Source organism: Perissodus microlepis, chromosome 22 (assembly GCF_051167445.1).
Source record: "Perissodus microlepis isolate ML-2025 ecotype Zambia chromosome 22, ASM5116744v1, whole genome shotgun sequence".
In the NCBI taxonomy this organism is placed as follows: domain Eukaryota; kingdom Metazoa; phylum Chordata; class Actinopteri; order Cichliformes; family Cichlidae; genus Perissodus; species Perissodus microlepis.
Window position 1 is genome coordinate 10,161,355 of NC_140481.1, and position 27,263 is coordinate 10,188,617.

General features: G+C 42.4%; 1 protein-coding gene across 1 annotated transcript; it reads left to right on the plus strand.

Moving 5' to 3' along the window:
- On the plus strand, positions 1–26,766 carry topaz1 (testis and ovary specific TOPAZ 1). The gene is made up of 23 exons (XM_084919502.1): positions 1–140; positions 2,896–3,026; positions 8,514–12,470; positions 15,374–17,900; positions 17,986–18,035; positions 19,790–19,893; positions 20,245–20,291; positions 20,386–20,450; positions 20,598–20,659; positions 21,240–21,326; positions 21,527–21,584; positions 21,723–21,874; positions 21,969–22,061; positions 22,157–22,269; positions 22,347–22,410; positions 22,497–22,668; positions 22,803–22,903; positions 23,008–23,173; positions 24,199–24,351; positions 24,587–24,790; positions 24,992–25,175; positions 25,402–25,585; positions 26,454–26,766. The coding sequence occupies exons 3-23, from the start codon at positions 12,176–12,178 to the stop codon at positions 26,583–26,585; spliced, it is 5,013 nt and encodes a 1,670-aa protein (XP_084775628.1). The 5' UTR covers positions 1–140; positions 2,896–3,026; positions 8,514–12,175; the 3' UTR covers positions 26,586–26,766.
- The last annotated feature ends 497 nt before the right edge of the window (positions 26,767–27,263 follow it).

Sequence of the window (27,263 nt, forward strand, 5' to 3'; positions counted from 1 at the left end):
GGTGTAGCTGCTGATCCCATGGTACAGCAGCGAGAGAGAGAGAGTGAAAGGGAGGAGGAGGAGGGACATCAGGTGTCACAGCTCTGCAACCCCAGTTGAAGCTGCATTACCACGACAACCAACTCCGGGGGTGCCTCCAGGTGAGTCTGAGGACACACACACACTTTGATACACATGCTGTACACATGAAGTGACTGCACATGCAGGAATGTGTTGAATTGGCAGAATTACATGCACAGGTATTCAGCTGCTGATGTGCTCTGGCATGTGTCACTTTTTGGGATGCTGTTAACACAATAGTGGAGCTGAGTGGAGTGTGTGGATTTGTGTGTGTTTGTAGCCATGCCAGAATGTACAGTATATGCGTATATGTGTGTGTGCGTACGTACGCCATCCCTCCCTGTGGTGGTGGGAGACAAAGGGTCCCCTCTGTCTGGCGCTGTAGCACCACTGCTCACACCTCCGCCAATGGGTGGGAAAGTTCTCCCTGTCAGCAATCATATGTGATCAGAAAAAGCCCCAAAAAAAAAGAAGTCAAATAGGATGCCCACCACCACCACCTCCCACCCCATCCTCGTCGAAGACTCCTGACTCACGGTGATAGGAGGACACGGTCACAGCAGATGATCAGCCGGTCGGTGGGGGTGGGGGTGCGCTCTGAGGACACGGAGGCTGAGAGGAAGGGGGAGGGAGGGTGGTTGGCGGTCATGACACTACTGTAATGTGTAATAGACGTACAGAACGGGGTTAAAATCTGTGTGTCCGGGCTGCGGGGGGGGGGAGACAGTGGGTTATCAGCCGTTCACATGACTACATGCATGCATGTGACAGAGTTCGAGCAGGCAGGGAAAAAAAATAGAACAGAGAGAGAGATGAGGAACATAAATGTGCCAATCCGTTACTGACCGATGATCCCAGACAAAGGGGCGTTGGATCATATGTGCAGTCTCGTGTCGTGGGTGGATGGGTGGGTGGGGGTGATGGGGGTTGGGTCCGTACATTGAACGGTATACGCTCCATAAACGCCTGCAAACTGTAACGCGTGAGCGCTACGTATGAGTATGGTGTTGTTCGTCTCCCGAAGATCACACGTGTGAGTTGCATTGCGCCGCTGTGTGCGTGGTCCTCTCTGACACCGTCGTTCAACCCGTCCCATTTGACAGCCGGTCGTCATCCCACCCTAACCCTCTGCCGTCTTGCAGCAGCAGCGGCACCAGCAGCAGAGCCTCCCTCTAACAAGGCTGTGAACTGGTTCAACCCCGTCCATATGACACTAAATTATCAATCCTCTCTTTGTGTCAGCTACTGTAATAGATGTTCTCATATCCTTAGGTGGCCTTTGTTAAATCCTGCCCATGTGACTGCAGATCTTTGTGGAGGGAGTGCAGTCTGGGGAAGTTTATAGTCCTCTTGATTAGCATTTTATGGGCTTTTATTTTAAAAAAGGGGGGGATGCTGTATCAGACAGTTGGACACTTAAATTAATGAAGATTTTTGCATTCAGAAGGACCCGTTTACTTTGGACAAAAATATCTCTTACGTAAGAAGAGACTATTCCATCTTTTTCCCACATCAGGTTTGTGGTGGTTCGCGCAGTGTGGGTGAGACAAGAAAGTTAAGGGTCTACGAGGGTGGAAGAACCGGGCTCAGACCCGTGACACACGGGACCCATATTCTGAACACAAGGAACGATGCATCGAAGTTAAACAGATGGGGGTTTATTAATTGCATGACAGGTGTGGGCTGTCATTCAGTGCTATTCTATACATCGTAAGATCTGAGTCATCCATATCCTCCCCAAAAAATGAAGCTTTCGGTGTCCAAACTGCACAGTCTGCGAGGGAAAATGGTGGTGACAAGAACGAGCTGTACGTTTCTCTTTCAGTGTCCTTTTCTTCTCTCTCCCTCCTTTCAATTTATTCCATTTCTCACTCTTCCATTTCCTCTTTTCTCCGAGCTCATATGCACACACTCATTCCCCCTCCTCCTCCTCCTCCTCCTCCTCATCCTCCATATGTGAGCACTGACAAGCTGTAGGGCGTGCCCCCTCCCCACACACACACACACACACACACCCACACCCAACACCGTAATGTACGTTTACAGCGAGCCATGCAGCGTACATACATCCACGCCATGTGGAGTTCACACACGGCTGCACACTCAACTGACACGCCGGCCGTCATACGTGTCGTGGGTTTCCACTGAGAGGCCCCCCACACAGAGACACACTTCAAAAAAGACGTCGAAGACCCACAATTAAGGCGTCCTCTTATATATTTTGGATAATATGAGGTAAGTGGCACAGCGCGGTTTGCTCGTGTGACGGCTGTAACGCTGCAAAATGACGGCGTAAGCAACAATTACCCTAATTGAAGATTCCAGAACAGTCCTGCAAAATGGCTGCCGAGCCGGCATGCCGTCTGTGATGGCCGACAAGAGTGTGTAGGTTTGAGGCGTGTATAGCTGCGCGTGTGTATTTGTCTGTCTGTATGCCTGATTGTATATAAATGTGTGTGTGTGCGATAAGTCTATATGAGAGTAATCCTGCGTTTGCTTTTTTTTTTTTTCCGTTTGCTTTGTGTCAGGGGAAGTCTCCGCTCGCCGGAGAGCTCTGCTAATCCATAATTACCCACCTCAGTATACCTAGACTGTAGGAGCCATTATGTCAAACCGTCTTACTGTAACAGTTGATGATTATGTTTCCTGGCTTCGGTAAAAAAGCGCAGACGTTTAGCTTTGAGAAGAAGACTCAACCTCTCCGTTTTTTTATTTTTATTTTTTTGGCTTTCGGCTTCACGACGGCCATCTTCAAAACGTCTGCGTTATCACAAGATCGCCATTAAGGTGCTGAATGTGTTCTGCCGAAGAGCTGACTTTGTTGTTTCTTTACAGCTCTCTGCCTTGGCCAGCCCAGGACCCGAATGCACGGCCAGCACCACGTCCAGCTACCCACCCACCCATCCATCCGCCCAAACAGCCAGGCCAGCCCTGCGCAGAACTGGCAACTCGCAGGAGTCATCAGGGTTAGTGCTCCATTGGCACGCCTCTGTGCCAAAATCATATCGTAAACCTATAGATCTGCACTTAAACCCAAAGGCCAGACAATCAGATAATATGGAGGAAAAACCGAAGCGGGTGAATGAACAAAGAGCCGCTAATAAAACAAGGCTGCTTCTCGCAGTCACAATCCGAGCGACGAAAAGCGGCGTATCCTTGTCATCTTAAGGGGGGTGGGGGTTTACTGACGGCCATTTTGTTTGTTGACATCCTCGGATCTCTTCATGCGTTTACACAAAGAGCACAGAGTTCATTTTCCTCATCAGTTCTCTTCTGACAGCAGCTCGATACATTATCTAAGAAAGAGCAGCTTCCAGAGGTGGCTGCCTGCTTAAGTACACACACACGCACACATGTAGTCGCACACGCTTTTGTACAGAGATAAGCAGCATTCTTTCATTTACATACCCACTTTTTTCTGCTCTTATTAGCCTACACACACACACACACACACAGATTATAAGCATCACTGGATTAAGTTAAAGCTGTGCCGTTTTGCTAATAATTCAAATACTGCAAGTGCTCGCCTTTTCTGCAGTTCATCAGGGAGACGCTCTAAAAAGACAAAGCTGAACTAAATGACTACCAGCGCTCAGGCCTTATCGCGAGTGTGTGGGTGTGCGGCTTGTGTGCTCATGTGTAAGAGAGAGCGACGGCGTGTGTGCGCGTGCACGCCAAAGGTTGGGCGTACACATATAGAGCTCTGCCGCCACTTCCAGTGCATTTGTCAAGCGATGGCATGGACACAACATCCTGTCGAATAGCGGCGAGGAAAGACGGAGACGAGTAACGCGCCGCCGTACGTTCACACGAGACGGGCCTGCTGATGGGGTGTGTCTGTGGATGTGTATGTATAGGTGTGTGTGACATAAAGAGAGTATGCGTGTGAATGTGAGATACCTCTGCTATCTGCTATTGATTGAGTGTATAATTGTCTCCCCTACTCTCTCGCTGCCAACTACTGTAATATCAATACAAAGGAGCCATTAGCTTAATGCCTATAAATACAATAGAGGCTCCAGTGGGGAGAAAAAAAAGGCAGCTTGGCTTTAAAAAAAAACAACAAAAAAATAGAAGAATTTAAGAAAACGTCAAATATGATCTCTGAAATTACCTTCTACTCTTAATGGGGACCAGATAACCGTAAACACACAGTGTTGTTTTCTAAATGAGACAAATGCACATCCTGTGATATTTTATCCGTCATAATGTCTGATAATTATACGTGCTGTTACAGAGCAGTACAAGTAGAGACTCGCTTAAAAGAGCTTCTGGTTTTCGGTGCTAACCTAAGGACAATTTAAAAATCGGGCCATAAAAGAGGTAAAGTTAAAGAGGCCAAAGTAAAGACATAATCTTGTTTTCTTAAAGTGTTTGAATGGAATTATATGGATGCTCACTTTGGACTAAAAGGTAATATGAGGACATGAGTGTGTGTGTGTGTGTACCTGTGTTTGGCAGAGGGCCTTTCAGACCTGAGTAAAAAGGAAATGGATGCTTGGCAAATGCTCAGCCAGCATCTTTATCGCTGCTGCTCTCAGAGCTGACCACCACAGCTCCTTAATAACAGACACACAAAACACAGAGTCACGTCTATTTATACTCGCAATAACACCTCGCCGCCTGTCAGTACCTTTCTAGAGATAATATATAAGATGTGCCGCCATACAGCGGACCGCTCGGCTCCATTAACGCAGACAGTTATCATCTGATTTAAAGATGAAGAGGAAGGAAACGGGAAACTAAATAAATCAGCATTGTGACCATTTTTTTTTGTTTTCCCCAGCGTGTGATGATTTGCTAAAGAAAATAAATAAATAAAGAGGAGGAGAGTTTGACAGAAGTGCACATTGCAGTTAATAATGTGGGTCTAGAATGCAGAGAGGGGAGGATGTTCTCCACAGCAAAGCTTTTTGCCTCCCTGGCTTCCTTCCCAAGACAACAGACATCGTCATTTTCCAACTCAATTTACAGACGCATTAGGAGATGCTGAGACGCGCCCAACTCTCTCAAATGCAATCAGCCCGCCTGTGTGTTTTAAGAGGAAATTGAGGGTGCCTTCTTTATCGACTCCTTTTTGACTTCTCCTCTCGTCTTCTGGAGACTCGCTGTTTTTCTTTTTCTGCATGCAGACTTTATTCACAGCCAACCTTTCCTAATTCGTCTTCCTTTTACATGAAAATCTGAGCACGTGTGTGAGGACTGCTGAAACCATTCTGTCAAAGCTTTAGATGTAGTCGTCATTTATGCTGTGGTAGGTTCAAAATATCACTGCTCTTTAGATTTCAAAAAATCAGGTCTGTCTTTAGCTGCTTGGTTAATGTTCATTCATCTGAGCACGTTTTGCAAATTTTTGATTATTTTTAGGTGCCGAAGAACAACAAAGCCCTTTAAGTCCTAAGATTTAAGGCCTCACGTCTCCTGAAAAGAGGTTTTTCAATCAATCTCACAGTTTTATTTCAGTTAATGTTATTTCTAAGCTTCTTTTTTTTTTTTTTTTTTACAAAGGGCCCATCTGAAATGAAATGCAGGGCTAAATGTTAAATGCAGATGCCACAGTCAGTGCTTTTTTATTTTTCTTCTTTGCCCACCACATACTTACTTAATTACCAAAAATAAGCTAGTTTGACAGTTTTGTTTCTGTTGATCTCAGATCCTGATATAAATAAAGAAGCACTCTTTAAACCTGGCTTCATGAAACCAGCAGATTCTCACTCTCTGTCTCTGTAATTGATTTCACACATTTAAGCTTCGCAGTAGTTTTGTGAGTGTGCTTAGTGGAGACACTCAGGACAAAGTCCACTCTATCCACGTAGTTCCAGTTACAATGCCTACAATCCTGCAACGTGCAGCATCCTGTTTGACCCTTAGCTAAACATATGACTAATTGCGAGCTCAAGGTAATAAAAAAAACCAAAAAACTGAAGAGGCAGGAGCAGACAAAGGAGGAGGGCCGGCAGCGGCAGAAATCAGAGGAAGAGATGGAGAAAGCGGCGGTTGAAAGAGAAGAAAGAGACGCGTTTGAATAGATCTGCCATTACGCCGCCTTATCTTTCGGTTCCTGCGTTCTCGCACAAATGTCACAGATCATTCAGCCTCTTTTTTCACCCTCCATTTCTCGCAGCATCACCCCATTTCTTGTACCAGCTGTTCACTCATCTGTTTCACTTTTGATCTGCTCATTTTTGCATCATACTCTTTCTCTCTGCCTCCTTAACAATTTTTTTTCCTCCCTCTCTTATGAGCCTTAAACACTCAATTTTCTTCAATAAGCACTTCTCCTGAATCAGCCTCTGAGAACTCGCTCACATGTATAGCGCAAATATTGATTATTTCTCACTCGGCGAGCACACAAAGCATTATTCGTATATGCTGTTAAATGGCTTTTTTTTTTTTTTGTCTGCCGAGCAGCTGTGTAGATCCATAGTGCTCAGGTGGAGGTGGGGAAGTGAGGAGGAGGGGTAGTGGAGGGGGGGTCTCTCTCTCTCCTAGCTTGTGGACGTTATCTTGAAACGAGGGGCTGGCTGCCATAGCAACCATATGATGAAGCAGGCAGGGCTATTTAAAGGAATTCAGCTGCTGCTCGCGTTCCCGTCAGCTTCACACCGGTCCAACGAAAGACAAAGAAATAGATCCCCATCTTTCCGAGCCCTCCGATCTAATGCCCGGCATTACGGCTCGGTGACAAAATGGAGAAAATGTGACAAAGGGAACGTCTAAATGTAGACGTACTTCCCTTAAACAACTTAAAAATACTGAAATATTCTGTTTTGTTTGGTTTTTTGTTGTTGTCTACAACTCCTCAGGATATATTCTCCAAGCACCATTTGAAGTGTTTTTAATAAATCAGCTTTATTCGCAGCCTTCCCGGCAAATCTCGCATCCAGCTTCTAACTGCAAAAAAACGAATGCACTTCCTGTTTTCTGTTAAAATATAAAATGTAGTTAAAGCTTGATGTTTGTGGTATTTTCTTTATTTTACATTGATGTGTATATGCTTGAATTATCTGCAGAAGGGGCCACTGTACTGTGTAATGTCTCAAATTATTCATGACAAATAAACCCATACTTTTCCTCCAGAGAGGTATTTCTCAGAGGACAGCAGCACACGAGGAAACAAGTGCGAGACAAAGAACAACTGCTATGCACACACACACACACACACACACACACACACACACACACACACACACACACACACACACACACACACACACAGGAAAGCAGAGAGCGCGCACAAAGGGACCACACTCCTCGTACGCCGCTTTCTCCGTCAGTATAGTCATTTGAAGATGCAGACTTGAAGGAAAGCGTACATATATTTCCTATTGCCCTCTTGAGGAAATTGGATTTTAGCTTAGCCTCCCATGTGTCGCAACATTTAACTGATGAATGAGAGGCAGTGCTTTATTTTTCTTTTACTTCTCCGTCTCAGCTTTACACCAAATAAGCCCCCACAGGAAGCTGTTATGAGCACAGTATTCAGGATATAAAAGTTAGTTTTCCCAAGTCAGCAAATTAAGGCAGAGATCAAATAAGCTGCAGCAGCCTGGGCGATCCAGGAGTGAAACAGTGATGTTTATTAATCAAGGGGGAGGAGTCCAGACAGCACTTCATTTTCGACCTTAATTGTAGGTATTTGTGTGACGTTTACACAGTTTCCTAAACTGTTAATGGTTTAATTAAGAAAATAATGGGAAGGTTAATTTATATTAAACATGACAGCTAGTTGCAGACTTACTTTAATGGGTCTGTTCCAGAACAAATTAGCATCAGCTAGAAAAGTGAAAACGTTTAACACTTTGGAGGAATCAGACTCGCTGGTTTGGGATCACTGGGTGGATAGGTGATTCCTCCTCTCTCATTAATGTTATTTTATCATGCTGATGTTCACCACCATTTTAATTTGAAGTGCACAATAACGGATAAAACCACTGGTGTTCTTTATCACTGAGTCGAGCCCAGCGTGCTGTTCCAAAGCCTGTGAGAGCAGTCAGGAAGATTTAAAGTGCTTCATAGAAGCAAAATTATGAGTGACCTCTCTCGTAACACTCCCTCCGCTCGTAATACTCGCTCTGCTCTTCACTCTGCTCTTTATCTCACTCTAATCCCAACTCATTTCATATGCTAAGTAAAAGCTTATATCCCCTCTTCACTGTACGTACACACACGCACTTCATCGCTGTGGCGTGATTATAAAATTTGCATAGAGGATGTTTTCGGAGCTGTGGAGAGCTAAAGCGGGGGTTGTGGGTGGTCTAATGTCTGGCAGGTGTAGAGAGGTGGGGCAGAGACTCCCAGAATCTCGCTCACGTCTGGATTTACGATAACCCAACAAGAGGAACCCAGAGAAAGTTCCCTCGTGTCTCGGCGTCTCTCTCTCTGCTCGCCTCAGATGGTTTCCTCGGATTCTAATTTGCATCTTCTTCTTTCTTTTTTTCCTTTTTTCACAGCTGCCACAGATGTAGCGAAGATCAGGAGAGTGAAGAAGAGGCATAGCTGACTCTGTGCACCCAGGGAGGATGCAATGAGGTGGAACTGCCTCTCAGCTTCCCACTGGAAAAAAAAACTTTACCCATCAGAGCGCCATCTGCTGACACGGACACGGTGGGGCGGGACAGCTGGTGTTGTGAATCAGGCCGCCACAGTCCAGGGACCGGCTACTTCCCAACACCAGGGTCTCACCATCACCCCTCACATCTCATTGTGCGTGTATTTGTCAGCTAATGTTCTAGTTTTGTTGTTGTTCTAGTCTCTTACATTCGTTCATGTTGTTACTTGTTTGTTTTTTGTAAAAACTACTTCTCACTTGACTAAAAGTAAAATTGCCTGTGTTGTAAATTACACACTATAATCACTATAATACCTGAAAAAATACAACAAAAAACCCAGTTGAAGTGCCATTGTTTTAAAGTAGTGAGTAAATCTTCCAAAAAATATGGAAAAAATGAGACTATAAATTATCTGTAGTTTTAGTAGGGTAATTAAATAAAGTCGTCAAAATATTTCTGAGAACATTTGTCAGTTTTTTTGTTGTTGTCCCAATTATAATTTGTAAGCAAAATGTCAGAGTTGCCAATACTCCTCACTAGTTCCATCCATATTAAATAGGAATCAAACAGTAATGGGATCCCACAGAGCTCTATTTTGGGGCCTTTATATTTGACTTTTTGACCTGTCCAGGTTGTACCCTGCCTCACGATCTGAAAGTTTCAGTGACATAAATAAACTTAATTTATGACTGGACATCTGGACATTTATGGTTTTGTGTGATAAGCCCAAGGAAAGGGCTTACTGTGGTGCCAGCGCTCTTGAACTTTAGTGCAAACTGACTGAATCGCATAAGCCCCAACACATGTGAAACTTAACATTATAAAATGTGATGAATATATGGCACATCAGTTTTACCTCCTTCTTATTAATCTGCATCCATCATTATGCTGCATTCATCTCGTTTCCCCGTTTCAAGAGATGCATGATCTACTTGAAAACTATGCACAAAATACATAGCATACCTTTTTCAGACATCTGCATGAATAGCTAGGCACAGGTGTGGTTGATGGAAAGACGTATATAAAACACCTCTAAAACTAAGCCTCGCTTTCAGTCAATTCAGAAAAGAACTACGTAGAATGCACTCCACACACACACAGTTTGATGCAGTGCCGGTCTCAGCTTTTTTTAAGCACACCTCTCCCGCCTCACTAAAAAAACGGAAAGAAGACTGTCATCAGTCCAAACGCCACCAGCTGTGTTCTCACCTGCCTCCCCAGCACCGCCCCGTTGAGCCCACTGCACCACTCCTCCCCTGCAGCCGAGCCCGGGACCACACCTCCACCACATACTAATATCAAACAATTACAGTTTCGGTTCACCCGCACATCTACACACAGTATTTGCTGCACCACTCTAGTTCATGTCTTAGTTTTAGACCTTGGATAAAAACAGTTTTCTATTTCATCCCATTAATGTACTTATTACACTCACATGAGAATGTGTAGCTATATCATACATTGGCTAAATATGGCCTGAGGGCTGGAATGTGATCCTTGGACTATCTCACTCCAGTCAGTAATATCCTTAAGAAAATTAAACAACCCTTAAAAATGAAAATGGGAAGGGTTATGCAGGGGAATCTCAAGGTTTATGACTGTTCTAACACTGCACTGCTGCTGAACTCTACTCCAGTGACATGTATTTCATCACTCATTCAGGCAGTGGTGCATATCAGACAACCGGCAAAATGCAGGCTAATTTAAATGTTGATTTATTATTTACAGTACTGTGCAAAAGTCTCAAGCCACCATTTATTTCTTTATATATTTCTTGGAAATGTGGAAATATGTGAGGTGATTTATTGATATGTGCAAATATAAAAGGAAATACAGTATACAAGGCAAAATCGGAGATTGTACAAATCTAACAAGCTTGAAAGTCAATATTTGGTATGACCACCTTCAACACTACCTGAACTCTCTTAGGCAAGCTTGCTCATAATTTATTTAAAGAGTCAAGGAATAGTTCAAGGCTTCTTAGACAATCAAAGCTCTTTGGATGTTGGCTGCCTTTTCTTCCATTTTCTATTAAGATGATCAAGACGATCCCACACTAATGCTGAGATCCAGGCTCTGGGGAGGCCAGTCCATGACTTATAGTGCTCCATTGTGTGTTTTTCTATCCAGGTATGCTTCATTGACAGTCTGTTTGGGATCACTGTCATACTGAAAAATAAATCTGCTGCCAAACCATACATTGCAGATGGTATTGCACAGAGTTCAATGTCTGATGGTACTTTTCTCTGTTTAGAATTTCATCAGTGATTGAAATTATAAACACAGATAGTATAATTTCAACAAGATCCTCATGTAACCCCAAACCAAGACAAAGTCTCCACCATCTTTTACTGATGACTGTAGAAACTCACTGTTGTGTTTCTCTTCTGTCCTCCTATGTACTTACTGATGACCATCCATTCCATTCAGGGTTGCAGATGTGCTAGGGATAGGGTGAAAAGCAGGGTATAACCTGAACAGCAACCTGTACATTAGTCTGTACATACAGTGATGTGAACCAAAGAATTTTGGGTTCATTACGTGATCAGAAATGTTGTTCAGTCCACTTCTTTTGTAATTTGGCATACATAAGCCTTTTCTTCCTGGTTCCCTTCCTTAGGAACGGCTTCTTTACAGCCAACCTTTCACTTACAACATTTCTGACGAGGCTTTAGTGAACAGTAGATGGATCATCTGAAGGGCCAGATGCATGTCTCAGGTCCTGTGTCAGGTCATTGCTGTTTTTTTCCCCTGTTTCTTAAGTACATGACTATCAGTTGCTGTTCGTCTGCTGTGGAGAGTTTTTGGCAGGCTTTTTGGTACCATTTTTCTTAACTCTTCAATGATTCATGGGTCAAGTTTTAGTCATTTAGCACACGAAAATATTCCTCCGAAAATAGTCCAATACAGGGCCAAGAATGAAAATGAGTGAAAAAGCAGCCAATGTCCAGAGAAGACTTTGAAAGACCAAAGCCTGGAGAACTAATGCACAATCATTAGAATTAAAATTCTCTTTGAAATAAGTTTGTGTTCACAGCAATTAATATGATTTTATTACATTAACATAGTACGAGATTCTGTTGGCTTTAGACCAAAATTCCTGGTAGAAGCGTCCTCAATTGTTACTTTTCCTTTGAGTACATTCCATAGCCTGTACTTTGTTGCTATTACTTGAGTGAATAGGTTAAATCATTAACAAGAGTATTACAAGAGTATTTTAATACACGTATGTGCACTTCTAATTGAGTACAGAATATCTATAGTTGGGCCACTTCTGGTTAAAAGTTAGTATAGTTAAAGAAGTTATTTGTATAGGCAATGTGCGTAGGACGGCTAAGAAACGCAAAATGCTCTGCGCATGCGCAATGATTCGGGCACACCTTAGCTCCCCATGTCAATCTCAAATTAACAGTGAGCTGCAGCAACACGAGTGCGAGGGCCCCGAATAGTAACGTAATGATGGTTTAAGAAGAACAAGTTCCAGCGTTACTCTGAAAAATACTTTTATAGCAGCCTGGTGAATTATTTAATAAGTTTTGGAAGGCACAGTTTTAACTGTTAGCATGTTTCCATCGTCTAGCAGGGTGAAACTCAACAGAGTTGCGCTAAAAGACGTTGTTGGGTTAAAGCTGACCCCGCGGCGGAGACGATTCCCAAAGTTACTGAATAGAATTTCGGCTGAAAGCAAAAAACAAGAGAAAAACTTTGATTCCGTGCAGCTAATGTCAGAGAAAGATATGGTGTCACCTCCGGGCAGCAATGAACCCGACCAAAACTTAACGCACACAATGGGTTCCGAAAAGAAGACACAGGCGCCGAGCACTCACGACGAGGAGGAGCCGGAGGAGAATGGCTCAGGTACGCAGAAAACAAAGAGTAAAGTAGACTCTGAGTCACGAAGCGCTGATAAACAAGACGGGCCGAACACTAGAGGCAAGTATCAACAGAGCAAACGGGGGGGGGGGGGTCAGAAACATGTGCCTCAGACCGCGGTTTATTTGGTGTGTTTTCAAACGGCTCCACGGTAGGACGAATCCAAGGAGTGAAAGGTCCAAATATCAAATGAAGCTGACAAGCCAGGCGACTCTGGCCAGGAGGAGGAGACAGGCCGATTTAACGTCGGGTAGATGTCATTTTAGACAGTGCGACGTTAATGGTAAAAGTGGTGTGGCACGCCGGACTAAAAGCGTGAGGGTCGGCGTTAGAGAGGGACTGAGTTCAGTGAAGGCCACGTCCGCCGGGTGTGATCCTCAGCCCGCTGCTGCTTCTGCAAAATCGGGACAAGTGCGAAGGGAATCCCAAGTAAGGTGCACTTTAGCTGGATTATAAGTTAGAGCTTTTAAGGTTAAAGGTTTTAAGGTTGGTTAAATTGAACTGCCTTTAAATTGATTTTACAATTGGGCGTTTTGTGATAGGTTTATGCTTTTAGCTAACTCTTTGCTAATTTGTGCCAAATTGTGTCAGATGCTAAGCTAACAATGTGGTAAAGTCCTACTGAACACGATCCAGTTTTAGTGGATATCATGCAGTTCATGGTTGAACCTGACATGAAGGATCTTCTTAGCTATTACTTGCCCGGATTGGAGCTGATGGAGTTTAATTATACACTAACTAGCAGCCTGCTAATAGCAGATACATTTCCTGTTCATATAGTTGGCACTCGTCTTATTTGCTGAACATGAGCTAGATTGACTAAATAAATCCCCAGCTGTATATTCCTATTAAGGTTTTTTTTTTTTAATATAATCTATTTATTTTATAAAGTGTATAAAAACAATGTTGTTACAGATTTGTCCCCATATTGGACGTGATAGTACCACCGGTTGCTAGGGAAACATGCCTATTCCCACACTTTTTGGGAGTGGTTCTTATGTTCTTGGGCGTTGCTCAAAAATCATTTAAACCAAAATCCCTGTAATATGCCAGTGACCAAAGCAGTCAAAAGTATGTTTCATCCAAATGTTTGGGGAATACACCTTTTTCCCTAGTAGCAGGTGGTTGCCAGGGGGTCTCGCACCGGTCTGTCAGCAATCCTTTAGTGAATGCCATTAACCTCTAGCATCCAGTCAAAACTGGCTGGAGTACTCAATTTTCCCTCATTACTGATGGTTGCGGGCCTGTGTGACTGAGGCCTTATTCACTTGCTTGTGATAGTCAAACGTCCAAATGGCAGACAGTTTAATATCACATGGTTAGTGCTTCACATATCGACAAAACCTCAGTTGGGTAATTTGGGGATTGTCTCATTCACAGCCTGGGAAGCTGTTCCACATAGCTGCCACTCAAGAGCTTAGTGAACCTCCTCTTTACAGTTCTTTATTAGAAGTGGGAACGTTAACCAAATGTATGTGTTCCAGGCTCAGTCGGTCGTTGTTACTAAATCATAACCAGTTATAAAGTAAGAGCTTTTTTTTTTCTTTCTCTAAACCTTAACACACATTTACATTTTTGTATTTCAAGTTCCCTAAAGTCAATATCTTTTGAGTGATATTTTGGTTAGATGTCTGAAATAAGATCTCTGGTTAACACAAGCTCTAGACATTTTTTCCTGCAATATAAAATACATCAGTAAATAGTGCCCCAATTGTGAATCTTTTTTATTTTTTTTACATTTTTTAATGCTGTCCATTGTCCCAGAGAAGGTGTTTTCTAGTAAATTATGTGTACAGTGTCATTACACTGAACACAGAACCTCTGTGGTGAAACTGTAGTTCATTTATGGCCTAACCAAAGTGTTAGAATTTAGTGTCTTCATTTTCAGAGGATTCTTGAACAAAAGTGAACGTGTCTTAACATTTATTTCCTATGGAGCTTATTTTCTGACATAATTCAAAACCTCTCTGCCTTTTTGTTGTACCAGTCACAATTATAATCACTTATGGGTTAGCCTTCAAAAAAAAAGGTTGTGCCTGGGTAGCTTCGGTAAATTAAACTGATATGAAAATCGATTTTTATTTTATTTATTTTCTCAAGGGTGAGACGTTAAGAAGGACAAATCCTAACAAAGTTCTTCAAGAAGCAAGTCTCCGTGACTCAGAAGCCATCTCAGCTGATTTTGAAGCCTATACCTAAATGAACAAAGAGAGCACCTTAACTTTGAGTTGTCATCAGAATTTAAAATTATATGCGGGGAAAAAAAAAGTCCCTGTTCATCCTGACAGAACACTGAGCAAATGCCATTCTAGTTCATTTGAATAGACACTGTTGATTTAATTGATCCATGAGTAAATATATCCACCGCGATATATGTGAGGACGTCATCCACGTTCCTCAGTGCAGCAACACGATTGGTTCGTATATGTCCTGGTTTGGCTTTTCAGAATCAGAAAGACTTTATTTATCCCCAAGGGGCAATTAAGATACACCAGAGCAGCATGACGTTGAGGGTAAGGACAGGGCATAAACAGGCAATAAGAGTGAGATAATAAATACACAGAATATACACAGTTCTAAAATTTTGATTGATTTGCTTGATTTCTGTTCAGGTTTTTTTCGTTTGATGCCTCTGTGATTAACTGGTCTGTTTGACTTTCCTGCCTCTAATGAAATCAGTCACTGCTCTAAGCCTTTGTCCAAGATGGTGAATGAGATGATCCCAAATGGTGCCGATATTGATTGGAATCGATGCTGTTTGAAAAGCAGTTATTAAAAAGAAAAAGAAAAAAGGAAAGAAAGCCATGGTGATGTTTCTTTCTGATGCTTAGGTAAATCATTGTTATTTCGTTTTGCACTCTCTGACAGTGTTTTGTTTCCACTTGCAGATGTTGATAGACATAAAGAGCCAAACCTCTCCGGTCTTGCTGGTTCAGAAGTGTTACTAAGAAGAGCCGTCGGAGCCTCCCACTGTGGTCTCTGTGGGGAATGTAAATACACTTCCCCTCAGCGCAAGGCGCCGGGTAAGCTAAAAAGAGCTAGCCCAGGGTCAGAGCCACCTGCTGCTCAGTCAGAAATCGAAAAAGAAAACACAATCACTCAGAGCTCTAAGAAGATTATCGTGTGGATAAACCAGTATCCCAAAGTGATCCTTTGTGACGTTGCCAAAAAATGTGAAGCTTGCGGTCACGATTGTGGGTATGTGTTACCGGATGCTCTCGAGAACAAGGTTGTGCGTTGCTTCCAGCAGGAGATGAGAGCTTCAATACGGTTTTGGCCTACTTGTTTAAGGCATAATGAATCAGAAACTGAGAAAAAGGCTCTGTTTAAAAGTAGCAAGTGTTGTCCAAGTGCTCAGGATGAGAAGACCGTCTGTCAGTCTCAAAGTCTGATCCGCCAGAACCACCTGGATGAAGGCATGCATTCACAGCCATTATCCCATCATACCGTGAGTCCTTTCCACCGGAGTCAGACAGGCGAAGACTCTGCAATTTGTTCTGCTTCTTTTTTACTAGATGAGCATACAAAGACAGGCAACTGCAGAGGTGGCATGCGTGACAGAGATGCTGAAGTGGACCTTGGTCCAGGATCTGATCCAGTAAGCCCAGAGACTTGTAGAGAAAAAGGAAAGGTAGGGGATAGCATTGAGTGCAGCAGCACTTTGGACTTCGTGCCCACAGATAAGTGTAGTGCTTCAGGTGGTCAGAAAGGCGATCCCACAAATGCTGATGGATCACACGTGTTGTCAGATCTCATCGATCATGTTAGTGACGAGGATACAGATGCACCAGAGTCGTACACTTGCCAGAGAGTAAGGGCGTATTTGAGAAAAATACATTTTTCATGTGCACGCACTTACATGGCCTGGCCTTTCTCAAAGACTTGCACAGCAAATGCTTCTACCACAGCAGGGACTATTGATCCATCAGCAAAGGATGGGATTGACTCTGCAACAGCTAATCAAAGTATGCCAGGTTCATCCAGTAACCTGTTCAAGGACATTCCCCCGAAGGCGCCTACAGAGAAATGGGAAGAGGATGGAGAAAGCGCTTTTGCTCAGGGAAATGAGAAAAGGCACAGAAAAGACATGGAGACCTCACCGCTGTTTAACCAGCCTGAAGAGTCAGAAACCAGGCCTAATTCAGATACGGCATCATTCCCCCCTCCAGCTCAGTGTGGAAGGGAGCGTGGCGCTGATGGAGTCTCAGCCTCGGCTTTGCTAGTTAATGGACCAGAAACTGTCACCTCCATATCGACCCCTTCCCCCTCAGTCCTCGGCCTGAGTGACTGGGACACTGCCACCACTCTGTCTCTTATGTCATCTCCATTCACACAGGGCAGCATGAGCAGCCTCTCAGCCACAACATCTTCTCTCCCACCTTCATCGCTTATTCCCAAGAGAGTCAATGTTGCTGACAAAATATTGTCCTCCTGTGAAGAAGCCCAAACAGCTTCTTCCTCTCCCAATGTTCCTCTGCACACCCCTGACTCCTTTCATTCATGTGAATCCTCTGTCCTTCCTCAAGATGAACATGAAAATGACAAGGAACCGTTCCCATGCAGGAGCCCCCCCAGACTGGACCCATATTATTGTGCAAGTCCGTTTAGGGGCAATGCTTCAGTGGGTTCACTATTGTGCAGCATCTCCCAGGAACACTGCGTAGAGTCAGACTCAAATGAATTCATGCTTCCACCTTTGCTCTCCCCTGTCCATTCACCACAACGGCAGTTGTACCAGAGAAGCTTCTCGTGCTGCAGCTCAAGCAATACAGATGAGGAAAACGTGGAAGAAGAAGAGGAAGAAATGAACAAAGATGCGAGCAACTTGCCACAAAATGATAATTGCAAGGATTGTCTTGAGCACCATATTGAAGAGTTGGAAAGAGACTTGTCAGACTTTACAACTCCTGAGACACCAAGGGAACCTCAGTCTTCTCCCAGCAGTGAAGAAGAAAGTGATGACGAGGATGATGTGGAGCAGGGTAACCGAATTTCAGAACAAGTTTCCTTACATCGTAAAATAAAGCCGAGCCTTAGCTCAGGTGTTCTGACAGAGCCCTGCTCTTCTTCCTGCAGCGACGAAGAGAACGGTGCGGCCTTGAGTGATGGAGAATCACACTCAGACAGAGAAGAGGGATCAAGCCCGTCTAAAATAGCAAACAGGGAAGAGGATAAAACCCAAGGAGAAGCAGCTGGTGATTCTCAGCCTGGCATTTTGGACGAGTTAACAGCCTACGAACAGGACATCCTGCTTGTTGACGTGATCCAGGACGACCCAGAACTGTTTGACAACCTGCCTGATCAAAGTTTGCTGAAGCTGGGTCCTACCCGAGCTGCCGAGGCTCCGGGAACCAAACCTGCTGCTGTGGTGAATACTCCAAGAAGAGATGGAGCGTCACAGGAGCTGCAAGAGAGGTAAGGTCTTGTATTTAACATTAAGTCCTGCAAGTGACAGATGAATTGTTGAATGCTTTATAAATAAAAGTTATTTTTGTTCTAGATTGGCTCCGGTTACTGTGGGTTTGCCTTGTGACAGTCCCGATAACACAGGTACGATCAGTGCGCAGAGAAACTGAGCCATGATGACAGTGTCTTCTATATTTTATTGTTTCCTTTGATATGTATAAAGTGAAAATAAGACAAAAGAAGTTAAAAATTTTAAAAAAAGGAAAATAAGTAAAAACAGTAGAACGCTCGGTAAAAGTAAAGGCATGTCAGTGTTTGTGACTCAACCTAAAGTTCTGCCACATGGATGGGACGCAGTGCTCGTCTGTCAGCCAGAGTCTGTGATTTTTACCTGTTATGATCTAAATTAACAGGGTTGCTGTTAGGGCTGTTCGATACAATGATATATATCGGATGACCATATGAAAACATCTATTGTTTCATTTTACGCTATCATTTGTTTCGTGGTGTCACAAAATAAATTGTTTACGGTAATATTTTTTTCATGGTTTTGATGGTCACTGTAGAATTAATTTCTTTAAGTTCTCTCTTTCTCTTATATTTAATATAACCACACTATGGACGGACAAGCGACTGCTTTTATGTGTTGTCATTAGCAACAATGACAGTAAAACTATCGCGTGGCTCCGCCGTCCGCTTATTTTCCAAATAAACCTTTCACAATATAGCTGAAGATCCTGTTAAGATTTTTCAAAATAAACTGAATCACGTGAAATAGTATGCAGAGTGTTTACGGACAGGAAGCTAAAAAGAGCCGTCAGGTGCTAAAAAATAAACCTTAGAACAGGATTTTTCCTGCAGCGCGCCGTGTAATAAATGCTCACAAATAAAACTGTGGCTGTTTCAACTTGTGTCTTAAAATGTAGTTGAATGCATCGGTGCCCAGCTGAAGCCACTTCACGCAAGTCAAGTTGCCCGAAATTCACAGAAAATGTAAAATTTTTGTGATATTTATCATTGTTGGGATGATAAATGTCTTATATCGGGATATGAGATTTTGGTCATATCACACAGCCCTAGTTGCTGTGAAAGAAATGGAGAAAGCTGCTTTTTTTGTTTGTTTGTTACAGATATAGATAAACAGCTGGAGTCTGGAGTTTTATGGATTCACTTACTTGCTGGAAAGAGCAGCCCGACTGCAGTTAAAGCAATAAAAATGTCCTGGTTGATTCTTTTATGTGGCTAAAATCCACTTTGGCACCTCTGCAGCAGTACATTACTAAGTTACTTAGTTCTTGCATTGCTCCTAATATCTCAAACTGTTTTTAATTCAAAGATTAGAGAGACATGCAAACTGGTTTTACGGAGCTTACTGAAAATCCCAACAGCTCCTAAATGAGAAACTCACTGCTTTTAAAAGGAAATTAATTTTTTTTGCATTTTATATTTAACTGACTGCTTATGATGTCCCACATGAAAATACCAACATGTCTAAGTTGTTTTTCGCCATTAAGCTTAAAAGCATTGATTTTCTTTTTTTTGTGGTTAATATTGTGCAGTAAGTTGATTTGCTTACATGAGTTTCAAAGCTTGTGGTCCTTTTGTGAGAAATGAAATGTGGTAAATGTGATTATATTTTGTCCAGTACAGACGTTTGTTCAAAATTTCAAGTTATTTTCTCAGACGTTTTAGTTAGTAAGTGGAAATTTTAAGATGCCTAACTCAACTAACTTTGATAATGGCCATTATAATGGAGACAATGGCCTGAAATTTTCAAATGACCCAAAACTTTGACATATGGATGGTTTAAAAAAAATTCCCCTCTATGATTGGAACAGACTTCAGTAGTCCAGAGATTACTTGTGTTTTTTTTTTCTTTTCTTCTTCAAATCCTATAGAGGAGAGTAACAGCAGGCCATGGAGACCTCATTCTAGCAGCACCCATACTGGAACACAGAGCGACACATGCCCTACCTCCACTGAGAAGCAAAGCAAACATGTGGTAAAGTAATGGGTCCTCTGCACCTCTGCACAATCATATAGATAGATAGATAGAGAAAGGAGCAGCGTGCACGTCAGTGGTTTCAACTTCCCTGAGGTTTTGTAGAAAAACATGGCAGGGCTTTTAACAGGGCTTCTCCTGCATAAATGCTCTCTGTGCATTTTAGAAAGCACTGAGTCTGATGTATTACAGCGACAATGTTTAAAGATCTGACACATCAAATACTGAATTTAAAAAATTTTATTTTCAAAGGAATGGGTGTTTCATACGTTATCCTGCTTCTAAAGTATAATAAATGCACAATAGTGTATCTGTCATGTGTTGTTGTTGTTGTTTTTTTCTCTCCAATAGGTTCAGTCTGATACCAACAGCAATCATGTAAATAGTGGCCCAGAAAGGTACCAGTTTGCTTAGTGCACATGACCTGATCTTTGATTTGTCACATTAATCTTTCAGTCTCGCGATCATCATGTTGTTTATGTTCTGTAACAGGAGCCAGCCCATCAAGACGGTGAACTCCTTTCAAAGCATCCCCCCACTCATGTCCATGGGAACCGGTGAGGGAAAATGAAAAGGGCTCAGACAATGAACTTTAATTGCTGTTACGTTTATCTTGTTCTCACTAATAACTCCTCATTTTATAACTTAATTGCCAATGTGAGTGCTCAGCGTTACTTTATTCTTTGGCTCTTCTGGTCTCCAAGCAGGGGCATGGATCACAAACTCAGCAAACATGATGGATTTTAGGCGCCTGAAATCAAGTTCTGTAAGTGTTCCTTTGTATATTACCATGTTGCTACTGAAAAAATGCACAGTTTAAATACATGTTCGGTGGCGTTGGCATAGATTGGACTTTCCAGTTATTTAATAGAATATAACTGAAATAAATCTGGAAAAGTCAGAACTGGTTTTAGAAGTTCTAGTGGGACAACTAATTTTAAACTTATAAAGAAATTACTGTCATATATATCTGGAGATATAAGGGTCCTTTCCATAGTCTGTATATAAAGATGGATGTGGCCATTTGAAAATGAATCTCAAATACCTTTAAATCTCTGACCTCAGTAAACAACTCACTGATGAGTTTGTGGTCTCTAAAACGAATGAATCCTTGCTGAATACAGCACGATTTCCATTTTCTAAACCATGAACAGAAATGGCCTCAGTTTCACGGTCTGCTCTAACAATCATTCGGTTTCAGCTTGAGTTTCCCCAAAAGAATTAAACTAATGTCGCCGTGGTTACTGTAGATGTACAGTTTGTTCTTCTGTACAATAAATGTGTTTTGCACTGTGGGTGAATTGCATTGCTATAACTTCACTGTGTGATGCCGTCTAAACGCTCAGTACTGCAGGCTGTACTTCAGTGAATCACTGACCTGTGGGTTCAAAATGTGTCGCTTCCAACATCTGCCTATGGAGGGGGATGAAAAGGTACACTCTGTGGTTTTTACTTTATTTATTTATTTTTTCTTGATTTCACCAAAGACAGTAAATTGTTTGTGTATTGTGTAAATTTTACGTTTTTAATCTTAAATTTAAAAAATCAAATTGAATTGTTGGAGATTGCAGGGCCAACATCACCCTCTGTTGTGACATCGCTGTAATTGCACACTTTCTTTTTCATTTGCTAGTTTTGTATTGAAAACGTGACAAGATTCATCAAAAATCCAATGTGCCTTCAGAAAGCAGGTGAGTTTCCTTCCTTTCCTTCCCACTTCTCTTTTTCTCCCACAGCCTTTGTGCACGCTGCATGCTAAACCGATTGCCCATCTTTGCTGCGTCATCGGTCTCCTTTCTCCTCTCCTGCTCTACTCCTGTTCTCCTCAGGAGCTGTGTTTACAGGATATTACCAGAAAAACCCACCAGGAGTGTATTTCTCTTTGCCGATATTTTTCTCCCTCCTCTGGGCTCTGCTGAAAGCTGGCATGTTGTCCGAGGTCTTCTCCGTCCTCAGTGTTGGCTTGGCTCACAACATAGTGGTCAGTGTAGCAGTCCTGACATTAACCACGGAGAAAACTAAACAACTGATTGATGCTGACATGAGATTAGACGTTGAACTTGTTTTCTTTTTAGCCCAGCCATGAGTTCCTCCTCTCCCTTTTTAACTGCGTGAGAGAAAAGGGTCTGATGGGCTTTGTGCCTGAACTCATGCAGCTCACTTTCAAGGTATCAGTTGTTTGCCTTTCATTATGCTCCGAGTTTAGCTCATTTGTTTTATGTGCCTCTGGAAGAATTTAGACTATCTGTCTGCATGTTTACAGATGGCCAACGCTGGACTAGAGCTGAGTTTGGACTGCCTCGACTGTGTAAGGAACACTCCTCTTTTCCAGCAAATGATTCATCCAAACTCGCCTTCGGTGTCCGGCAACAACAAGTGAGTGAGCCACAAAGTTCACAATTGTTTTCATTTGTTAATCATAACTCTTATAATTCTTATTTTCACTCTTAAAGGGTTTCCCCTGGTGCACCGTTTCCAGAGTACCTGAATTTAGCCCATTCCATTGTGGAAATGGAGGTAAGAGCTTCACATCTTTTGACAGCTTTGTCTGTAAAGATGGTGGTGCGTTGTGCTCATGTGTGTACATTTGTTGTCTGTGTCAGCTTTGTATGAAACAAGAGGACTGGAGGAGGATAGGTGAGGTTTTTAGAGGGATCTGCCAGTCCAACCAGCACCCCAGCCAAGTGGAGCGCATCAGTGGTCGCATTGCTGTCGCGCTCCTGTCTGAGGGCAAAGACAAGCTGTCACTGCCCTTTTCTGTGTTTGCTGAGACAGGTAAAAGCTCTAAGTAGAGATAAACATCAGTTTTCTTCCCCCGGTGTGGTTCTGTGTACTAGCACCTTCCAGATTCCAATCTGGAGAAAAAAATAGTAGCTGTTCATTTATTCATTCATTCAAATGTTCTTTAGTGTGTCAGAATGAAAGTGAGGACAGCATGGTGAGGAGTTTCGTAGGCAGAATTGGAGTCTCTCTGATGTTACGGTACCACAAAACGCATCAGTGGGCCAAGGTAATCAGGCCGTGCAGCTCGCATCACTCTCTCCTCGTCACATCTGAGCAGCATCTTCAAATTTAGGATGTCATTGTTTGTCTGTGTCATGTTTACTGATGCAGGGTCGCAGGGTGGTCGAGACGCTGTCTGTTTTAAAAGTCGGCTTCTCAACTCTGAAAGGTCTGTTTGGGAACGAGGACGGAGCGTCACGATGCTGCCTGATCACTGTGGCTGCAGAGCTCTTCCTCCTGAGTGGCAGCGTGGAGGGAGCTCTGAACACACTCCGAGGTAGTGACTCGTGAAGCTGATCGATGTTCATTTAGCTAATGTCGTCATGCTTAAAATGTAACCAGCGTTTTATTTTCATGGTTTATAAGTGCAGAGTTTCACAGCTTGAATAAAAATGGGATTTATGCTGCATTAGCAAAGCAAAGTCATCTAAAGGGCCAATTTTTAACTGGTGCTGAGATATGTCAACTTTACAGCTAATAGCTGTTTGTGTCAACAAGCTGATTCCCAAAGATATTATTTTGCGCCTGTCTAAACTGTATTATCTTTGGCATAAAGAAATGGGAACAAACTATGTCTGTGTAGTTTCTCATTCATGGTAGTCTTAAGAGCTTGGAAAAAAGGAGACTTCATTACGTTTGTCAAGACATTTGATCCAAGAGGCTTTTTCCTTATCAGAACTGAAGTTTTCTTCTTTTTCTGAGCTCTTAAGATGAAAACATGATTTCTTTTGTTTTTGTTTTTGTGACTGGCTGCTAAAAACAAAGTGCCTGAAGAATCAATGTCAGAAATTGTCTGATATGTATGGGCCATTATGAATCATTTTATGCTTGGATGAGTTCTATGTCAGTGTTAAGTAGCTTTGCAAACAAGAAAGTGGTCAGGCGCAAGGACTGCGCTGAAGATGAGGGGAAAAGCAACCAATGTCTAAAAGAAAGATTTGAATGACCATCAAAAAAAGTGCTGAGAGCTGCTGCTCAGGATCAGTTGTGTAACAAAGACAAGTCTGGCTTCTTGCGAGGAAAGTGTAAAAAATGACTCAAGACTTTGCACAATCCTCAATAATAGGTTTCCATTAATGTCTTTTCTTAACACTCACAAACTTAAAGTTCTTTTCCCTGTAAATCAGTAAAAGCAAATTTGGTTTTATGTCCTCAGACTTTATGTGGAAACCTTAAAAGTGATAGCCGTCTCGCTGCCCTGAGAAATGTTAGCTTTCATAGTCTTGTAGGTAATGTTGTAGAACTGTGAAACCAGTTATTTGCTGAATTGTTTAAATATTGTTTATACATCTGTTAATCCAGAAAACAAGTGGTTCCTGAGTTCGTCCTCATGGCCGTGTGAGCCTGCCGATCTGGAGAGTAGGACTCGTGTGCTGATACGTCTGGCTGAAAAAACCTCTCACAGAGACACGCTGGAGCTTCTCTGTAATCTTCCTGGAGTTAAAGAGTCAAGTGGTGAGTAACCTACAGAGAGCTGAAATTAAAGTTAAAAAAACAAACAAACAATGATACAGCAGGTTAGTCAGCTTTGCTACTAAACTGGCCAGATCAATATCCCACAAGTTTAACTGACTCGCTACAGTCTGATTAGAAAGTGCTGGTTTAATTTTGTACAGTGTTTGCTAGCGCTAATAGATGCTCAACTGTGAGAAAAATTTAATTGATAAAGAGGTTTTTCTTTTTTCTCCAGACTCGATGGATATCTCCAGGTACAGCCCCTTGTTTAACTCTCACCTTCAAGTGTGTGTGGACAGGCAGATACTTCCTGTGGCTTCAGACACGGTGGACTTTATGCTCTCTAAAAACCTGGCTGTTGACCACACAGTGCTTCGGATACTTTTACAGAAACTGGGCAAGCAAAACCTCTGGCTCCGGGCTCGGGAAGTCTTCAGACGTAAGTACCACACTCTGGTTTTTACTGCTACACTTACATCATTGCATCATAAATGTGAGTTGTTGAAGGCAGGAAACAGCTGCAGATTCTATTATGGCACCAGATGTTGAGTCTGATCAGTCTCAGCTAACGTTTACAAATGGTCAAAGATTTGGATTAGATTAGACTCTGAGGTGTGCTCGCTGCGTTCATGTTCATTAGATTCTCTGAGTGTGGGCTACTACCCTGGAGTCTCAGCTCCCCCTGGTTTCATGACACTGATCGTCCCCTGTCGACTGGGGGAGGTGGAGCTGGCTCTCACCTTCGAGATGTTCATCACTGTCAACGCCACAGTCATTCACCACCTATCAGAGCCCACTACGTCTCTCACCATTACTCTCAAAAGGTAAATTGTGTTTTTGTGTATAAGGAGCCTGTTCAGATGGTATCAGTGAAATATTGGCATTGATTGATTGATGGGACTGATGTCAATTAACTTTGATATGTGATAATTTCACCCAGAAATAAAGAACTCTTTGCATTCAAAATTATAAAAAACGATTGTCCATGGTGAGTGTGTGTAAAGATTCGACTGCAGTGGTACGTGATGTTCGTGCTTTCTCCTCTTCCAGGACTCAAAGCTGTGAGAGCGAGTACCTCTCTGCTGGCAGCCGCCTCCTCTCTGCAGCTTGTATCCCTCAGCCCAAACTAATAGTCCATTACACAGCAGTCAACTCGGAACAAGAACAAGTGTTCATGCTGGACGTTCCCTCTGCCCGCCGCTGGCTCCGCCACAATCATCTGTGGGCCCATGAGGTGTGGACACATTAAACCACCAGCTGTTTATTTCTTTGCTGTCTACAGAACTCCTTCTCTTTCCTTTAGAAACTGCTTGTGCTCAACAGCCGCTGACTCTCAGGAAAACAACCAATGAAATCAGGAATATGAAAGATTGCATATTTCTTGGTCATGTTTCAGTTGACTTGAACTGAGGAGCAGAAAAACACAAAGACCAAAAACTACTATTCTTTTCTTTCTTTCTCTCTATCTTTATTTTTTTTGGGTTCAGAGTAGTTTTAAAATATGTTAAGAGGTTGTTTCCTGAGTTCTTTTAGCTGATTTGTCAATCTGTTTGTGAGATTGACTCTTTGAAAGCAAAAACTCTGTTTAGAAACAGAGTCCAGCGTGTGTTGTTGCACGATTGTGTTTACTTCATTGTAAATAACATCTGAGTGTAAATAGGTATATATTTATAATGGTGTTTAGTCTTTGACAGTATTATGTTGTTATATTAATGTCAAAACCTCAATTGTTGCCAGTTAAGGAGCTGTGATTTACATTTTCTTTGTATGAAGTTTTTATGTATCTATCTATATATATAAAAAAAAAAAAAAAAGGTTCTACTTAAAAAAAAAAAAAAAAAAAAAAAAAAGGCTCTTTTTTTTTTTTTTTCTTCAAATGAGAAGGGACATTTCTCTAAAAAGTGATTTTTGGATTTGACCACAGTTGCTTCCCTGCAGTCTTTAACATTTCTCCTCCAGCGATGATGTAGCGGGTAAATGCAGCGTTACTGGAATCTCAGATTCTGGCCACTTTACAATACACAACATTACTTATAATTTCTGTTCCAGAGAACTTTCCTATTCTAAATTCTTTCAGACATGTTTTCCTCTTCTTTTCGCAGCCAGCATCGCTTACTGTACGGGTCTCATTTTATGGTCCCTGTAGTAGCAGACGGGTTCCTCATGAAAGAAAAAAATCAGTTATCTGTGACTGCGACATGTTTGAGGAGCTTGATTACTGGAACATCAGTTGAGGCGTGAAGCATTTGACGCGGTGTCTTGGTTAAAAAGCACAACACTGGCTGACTGACATGTCTGATCGTGCGTGACAGAAAGGTGGATTTAATATTGTTGCAGAGTCTTTGCAGCATAGGTTGAAATGTCTGTCACAAAAATATCAAAGTGCTGATTGACAATAAAAGTTGTTGCATACTATTGGGTGAGATTTTTATTTGATTTTTTTACTTTGTGGCAGAACAGCTAAATAATTTAATGTAATTTAGTTGCTTCTATCCAGAACTCACAGACTTGACTTTCCCTTCAGTGCTTGGAGTAAAAGCCCTGCTGTGGCCCTTATGTGGTGTTTCTGCTATTCAGCCACTAGATGGCGAACTTTGACATGAGCAGACCATAAAATAAACACATTTGCTGACACGCGGGTTTGAAAGCCACAGAGACCGGTGTTTAGAGAAAATGTTTCTCAGCTGTTCTGATACTCCTGACACATAAAGGATCACTAAAGGTTTTCGCTCAGGGAGCAGTTGTCCTCCTCTTTTAATATTATACAAAACAAATGTATAATATACATTTGGCCGCTGTTTCTGTGGGGATGGTGTTTGCTCTGTGTTGTAGTATCCTGATGACACTCAGTTTGAGCTCCAGTAGATGATTTTAAATGTCCCCCATTACTGATGGAAGTCTCACAGTCTAAG